The 6910-nt window shown below is 48.7% G+C and overlaps 1 protein-coding gene across 1 annotated transcript; it reads left to right on the top strand.

The window, feature by feature from the left end:
- The first annotated feature begins 652 nt into the window (after positions 1–652).
- On the top strand, positions 653–6910 carry LOC117871693 (lymphocyte antigen 6E-like). The gene is made up of 3 exons (XM_034759472.1): positions 653–831; positions 4091–4210; positions 5842–6910. The coding sequence occupies exons 1-3, from the start codon at positions 780–782 to the stop codon at positions 6048–6050; spliced, it is 381 nt and encodes a 126-aa protein (XP_034615363.1). The 5' UTR covers positions 653–779; the 3' UTR covers positions 6051–6910.

Raw genomic sequence — 6910 nt, 5'->3', positions numbered from 1 at the left:
GTAGGGATTGAAAATGTCGGCTTGGGAAAGCAAGGTTTTTCATTAAAAACAAAAGTCAGCTGAAAAGTCAGAAAATGCAACAATCAGACTGTTAGATACCCAATGGGAAAATGCATGCTTTCAAATTGTCCCCCTTTCTTTAAAAAAAAAATATCTGGATAAATTTTTTTTAATCTGCATTAAAAAAAAAGAATTGTATTTTCAACTTAATTCCTTCACTCCTTGCATTTCCCTCAATGGCTGTGAGGCTGCTGACACAAGAATGTTTTGAAGAAAATATAAAAAAAGAATGAAACCCTAAAACCCCCACATAATTAAATACAAATTCTCATGGGCATTCCCTAGTCTGAGATCCAACCCTTTCATGTTGTAGGACAAAAGCCAAACACTGACTGAAGGGATCAGGCAGAAACTTCCCATCCGGGGAGGTTACTTTTGTCTGCTACGGGTTGATTTGCACCACCCTCTGAAGCAATTAGCAGCGACCACTGTTGGACACAGGAGGATGTTGGATACGCCACTGGGCCGAGCCAGTCTGGCAGTTCTCATGCTCCTTTGTAAAACAGGAACATCAGGGAGTGGAAATTCCAGTTGGATTCTTAGCATTACCAAACTCCCTCCCACACACCCATACCCATCAGCCTGGGGTTGTGCTCCATGTGACACCCCGAACCCTAAAATTACCATCGTCATAGTAACCTAAAACAAACACCGCAGAGCTATAAAAACTGCCCCGGAGCTGGCGGAGCAGCTGCCCTTGTGCGAAGACTGTAGCGAAGATGAAGGCTTTTCTTTTCACCCTGCTGGCTGCCGTCCTGTGCGTGGAGCAAGGTGAGCTAATAATTCCTCTATGCTAGAGAAAGAACATGCAGATGAGAGAGAACCCCGTTTAGACATGGCAGGGACACAGGGAGATTTGACAGAAGCGGTGGCAAAGATTCTACAGTTAATGCACTGACACTGCCTTATCTCTTGGGTGGGATCCCTCCTATCTCCCAAGGTGCTCCGTCCATCCCCCCTTGCAGGACTGAGCCATTACACAGGAACAGCCAATTTAATAAACGAAAAAATAAATGCATGCAATGATTAAGCAGATTTATTCCAGCAGCTGAAGATGAGAATTTTACACAATCAACTGTAAGTTCTAGCTGCATGGCTAAAGGTTGGATGCTTTCAAGGGGATGGTCGTTCTGCACCAGCTGTTCTGATCTCATCTGCTTTTAAAAGCTAAAGCCCTGACCCTGCAAACAAGTGCACATGTGAGACGCTGTATGCGTGTGAGTCAACCCATTGCAATCATCAGGACTGTTTACACACTGAGGTTACTCAACGTAGTAGATTTGCAGAATGGGAACCAAGGCAGGGCTGAATCCGCTCAATGCCTGGATAGGAGACCTCAGGGGGAAAGGGGGCCTCTGGGACATGTATATATGCTATAGCCCGTCTGGAGCAACCTGTGAAGAAGATGCTTTGGCGGCTGCTAACCCAAGAGTGTTGCAATTTAAAGGGACGGCATCAACGAAAATGGTCTGACCTGTTTCTACAGCTGTTATCGGTGACCCCTGGGGTTACTGTAGCTGCAATTAGAGGAAAAAAAAAAACCTTTGTCCCTATTTTTTGCAGTTTGTTTACTTTGTACCTTTGACAGCACTTTATGTAGAGCCAGATCCACTCTTTCACTACTGGGGTCAGCCAGTTTTCCCTGTTCTATTGTGAGTCTTTCACATGACGGGGAGAGAAAATGTTAAAAGATCGCAAAATGTCATTATAAACCCACAGATTTTGATAGCTGGATTCAGGTACAGGGATAGGACCAGAAATGAATTTTAATTCCCTTTTAAAAATGGGCTCTGGGCTTGTCTTCAGAGAAAACTGCACTGGTTTAATTGAAGGTGTGAATTTCAACCAATTTATTTAAACTGCTGCAAACCCCTATGTGGCTGCTTTCATTTTGGTATAAGAAGGGCTTATATTTCAATGCCGCTTAGGTCGATTAGGAACAGGTTTAAACTAACCTGAAATAAGTCCCTCTTAAACCAAAAATAAAAGCACCCACACAGGGGTTTGCAACTGGCTTAAATAATTCCGTTTAAAACCAATTTAAGTTAAACCGGTGGAGCTTTCTCATGTAGACAAGCCGCTATGGTTCAGGTTAATGATGCCCCTTAAACTAACTCACTAAGAACATCATGTGTATTGTCGCAGGCACAGTAGATGATCCTCTCTAACGGGTCACAGAGATGGGTCACTACAAATGCCTCTACTTGCACACGGTAGCAAACATTTAGAAAATGTCTTACCATTCTTGCCCCCAGCCCTTCACCTGATGAGATGAGAGCGCAGAACAGGCTAAGACAACGGGTCCCTCAAGTTGCTCTCAGTCAGTTGAGGTTCTGGCCCAGAAATCAGGAGCAGTTCCAGTCTCCTGGGATCCTCAGTGGGAGGCAGCCAGATGGTGTCTCTCCAGTATGAATTCACTTGCAGGCAAATCGGTGGCTCTTAACCAAGCCCCAGTGTTTATTTCAGCAGATTCCTGGCCAGGCTGTGAGTTGAATGTGTTGTTACCAGGGCTTAAATTCAGCCAGAGCGGTCCGGAGCAGAACTCCAGTAAATATTTTCAAACATTGAGTCCAGCCTGATGCTGTGGTGATTCTCAACCAGAGGTCCGCAGCCCTCTGGTGGTCCGCGAGACAGTTTCAGGGGGTCGATGGGACCCTGTGGCTGAAGCCTGGAGCCCCGAGTTCCAGCGCTCCCCACAGCGCAGAAATCCCGAGCCCCGGTGTGCCTCGTGGAGAATGGGGTGGGGGCATGGTGGGTTCTGGAAAATACTCTATGACAGCGTTTCTCAAACGGGGGTCTGCGGACCCCTGGGGGTCCATGAGGTTACTCCAGGGGCCACGTGGGCTCTGCTGATCAGCTCCTCCCTCTCCCTCCCTCAACTCCTCCCCCTCCCTCCCACTGCCTCCTGCATACCGGGCAACAGCTGTTCAGCGGTGTGCAGGAGGCGCTGGGAGGGAGTGGGAGGAGCGGGGTGGGGGCGTGCATGGGGGAGGGGGCAGAAAGAGGCAGGGAAGAGGAGGGATGGGGCAGAGTGGGGACGGGAAGAGATGGGGCGGGGTGGGGCCTTGGGGGAAGGGGTGGAGAGGGGCCGGGGCCTGGGCCTGGGGCTTAGAGGAGGGCTTGGGGGTCCCTGAAAAATTTTAAATCAAAATAGGGGTCCTCGGGTTGCTACAGTTTGAGAACCGCTTCTCTATGAGAATTTAAGCCCTGGTTGTTACCCTTGCCTGGCCACACACACTGCAAATGCCCTTTGGTCTCACATTAAGTCTCCCTTAATCCTTTTCATGGGATTGTTGCAAGACTGCCTTGTTCCAGACAGCACCAGGAATATTCCTTTTATCCTCTAGTGACTCTTCTCCCAAGGAACTCCCTTCAGTTTGATTCTCTAATCACACGTCTAATTCTCTGGGCTGTATTAAAAGTCGTTCATGTCTGTGCAATGCTTTGCAGATGCACTGCACTGTGAAATGCTAAACGTGATGCTCTCACAGGAGAACAAAGCTAATCCGTTTTCCCCAAGGAAAGACAATTAATAACCGGCAGGGAGCTGGCAAATAAGGGCCTCACTGAGCTCTGCTTTCGGCAGACTTGGGAGCTGCACTTGGGAGCTCAGTCATGACTCATTCCTGGCAGAGAAAGAGAGATGGTTGTGGGATGGAGGCAGAGATGGGTCAGGTGAGAGTCCTGCTCAGCATGACACTGAGATGCAGAGTTAGATCATTGGCTTGTGTGAGTCAAGGAAGTAGATGGGAGAAGCCAGGGCTGGTCGAAACATGGGAAGTAATGGCTGCATATATTTGCAAATTTTCCTTCTGGTTGAAATTGTTCCTAGAATTCTCTGTCCAGACAAATTAAAACTAAAATTTCGGTGGCATTTAATTTCAAATAGAAAATGTTTGCTCTGTTTTGGTCCCTCTCCCCCCGCCCCTTTTCTCTTTCCCTTTTCCAAAAATGGAAACATTTTGGATCCTCTCCTCTGAAGAGGACGTTTCCACAAGCGGCTAAGCTGGGTTGTGTGCTCCTTTTTCAGCGGCCTCCTTCTGGTGCTACACCTGTAACGATGAGCCCTCCAACTGGAATTGTGTGAAAGCGACTAAGTGTGCCGACACTGACAAATACTGCCTCACAATATATGCGTCTGGAGGGATTGGTGAGTACCCACAATTATCTCAATGAGGTTTTCCTAAGCCCCTGCTCGCCATGGTGTCTGAGTGACAGGTATCCATTTATTTAGGATGCAGGAGGTCACTCAGTCTCACCCCCATGCCAGCCAGTTGGATTCTTTTGTCCTCCTTCTGAAAGAACGAATAATCACTCAGGAGTGCTGAGCATAGCACATGGAGAGCAAAGCGCTGGGTCTTAGGAAACTGCAAACAATCCAAGAGGCTAATTCCTCACTTATGTTGTCATGGAGTGTGGGGGAGTCAGGGCTCTGCACCCCGCACTTCCTGAGATTCATCATGACTCTCAGCCAGTAAAACAGAAGGTTTACTAGACGACAGGAACACCATCCAAAATAGAGCTTGTAGGTACAGAGAACAGGACCCCCTCAGTCAGGTCCATCTTGGGGGGCAGAGAGCTTAGAACCCAGCCCTGGGGCTCCCTCTGTTTCCCCGGCCAGTTCCAAACTGAAACTCTCCAGCCCCTCCTCTGGCCTTTGTCTCGTTCCCGGGCCAGGAGGTCACCTGATCCCTTTGTTCTCCAACACCTTCAGTTGGCACCTTTGCAGGGGAGGGGCCCAGGCCATTAGTTGATAGGAGACAGGGTGTCGGCCAGTCTCTGTGCAGACAGCATCACACTGGCCCTCTAAGGCTTTGCAACAATCACACACTCTTATCCCACCACCTAGATACTTAAGAAATGCATGGGGGAAACTGAGGCACCCACACAGTATTCAGAAAAAACATTGAGAACATTTCCACTTTGTCACATATGTGCACTCCGGGGAGGGACCCATTCGGAGAACAGGATTTACAGGCACAAATCCAATCCCCTCATCTTGGTGCTCAAGAAAAAGAAGTGTCTGTAGGGTGCATGCACAAAAGCCTTGAGGGGTGGTGTCCCTACCAGGACTTTGCCAACAAATTATGGAGTAAAATATCAGGGCTGGAAAGGACCTTAGGAGATCATCTAGTCCAACCCCCTCTCAAAGCAGGACCACTCCCTAACTAAATCATCCAACAGATTTTTGCCCCATATCCCTAACTGGTCCCCTCAAGGATTGAGCTCACAACCCTGAGTTTAGCAGGCTAATACTCAAACCACTGAGCTATCCCTAATCGTTGCTCTCTGTACTGCTACAGGTGCTGTGCCTTGTCTCAGCCACACTTCAAACCTACGGTAGTGAGGCACATGACTGGTCAGCTCGACTGACCAGCTTCGCACTGCCCCGGTGTCCACACAACAGGCCTCAAACCCCTTTCCCCAGCATGCAATGGGCTCAGTTTGAATCCCGGGAAGGGGTCTCTGCCTTGGGGATGGTCTTTCTTTTGGCTGTTCCGCAGCCATTGTTAGGGCTCTGGAGAGGATGTTCCCAGGCAGGTCTGTGAATACTAGCAAGAGACGGGGGATTGCTGTGCTGAGTGTCCCCAGGACACAGAATAGCAGATAAACACTGGCTGGGTTAAAAGCCTGAGGCAAAACTACCAATCATGCCATCTCCATTGGCCCTTGTTGCTTAGCTACTTTAAGACCATTCTCTCCTCTACAGAGAGGGCTGCTGGACCCCTGGGGGACTCTTTGATAACAAATCTCTTCTCTGTTTTTTCTTTCCCCCTTCAGGGGATAAAAAGGGGCACCGCATCACCAAGAAATGCTCTCCGGTGTGTCCCCAAACAAACCTGAACCTCGGCGTAGCCGCCATTTCTACCTCCTGCTGTGAGCATTCCTTCTGCAACCTCAGTGGGGCCAGCAGTGTGAAAACCAGCTACACAGTGATGGCCACGGGGATCTTGGCCAGTCTCATCCACGTCCTCAGAACGGGACTGTGATGGGGCCAGGAAAAGAGGACTTGCCATCCCAAAGAACCAACTTGGGCTTTCCCAGAGAGATACCAAAACTTCTGTGTAAAGTTGCCATCCGGGTTAACACTGCTCTGTCTCTTCTGTGTCACCTCAGATCCCCTCAGCAAGGAGTTTCTCTGTAATTTTCTATGCTGTTGTTCTTTCTCTGAGGGACAGGAGCTGTACCCTGGGGATAAGAGCACTGCCCTCCCTCACCGGGGGGTTGTGAGGATAAATGCATTAAAGACATTACGCTGATGGAGGCTAGATACGCACCTCAGATTTTATCTATCAATATATAGTTAATAGCTCCGCCTCCACCTTTGTTTTAGCAGAGCCAGAGTTGCCTCCCACCTGCTTGGTGTCGGTGACCTGGGATGCTCAGCAGAATGGTGCTGCCTGGATGGATGTGCCGGCTCAGGGGAAAGTCACCATATACCACAAAGTACTAACACATGTTCCACCCTCTGTCACAGACCCTGTGTCATTCCCCTCTTCATTCCCCCTAGCACTGTCTCTTCTTTGCCTCTCCTCACACTCGCGCCACTGACAGCTCGAGAGCCTTCTCCTCCGCAGCTCGCTCACCAGAGCAGCCTCTCTGTGTCTCTGAACAGACCTTTACTCTCAGGTCTGTCCCCTTACTATCCCTCTAATATTAGCCCCGATGAATGAATGAGTGAATGAACGCACGCTCGACTGACTTCATCTACACTTTGTTCCCATTTCTTGTTCCTGTTATTTTTCCCATATAAGCATTTACAGTCTTGTATTGCTTCACCCTTTGAAAGCCCATTTCGATACGTTTTGTAGAACAAATGCTGGACAAAATAAAGTGGTTTTTTTTATTC

Source organism: Trachemys scripta, chromosome 2 (genome assembly GCF_013100865.1).
Source record: "Trachemys scripta elegans isolate TJP31775 chromosome 2, CAS_Tse_1.0, whole genome shotgun sequence".
Lineage (NCBI taxonomy): Eukaryota > Metazoa > Chordata > Testudines > Emydidae > Trachemys > Trachemys scripta.
This window is presented reverse-complemented; position numbering and strand designations above follow the sequence as displayed.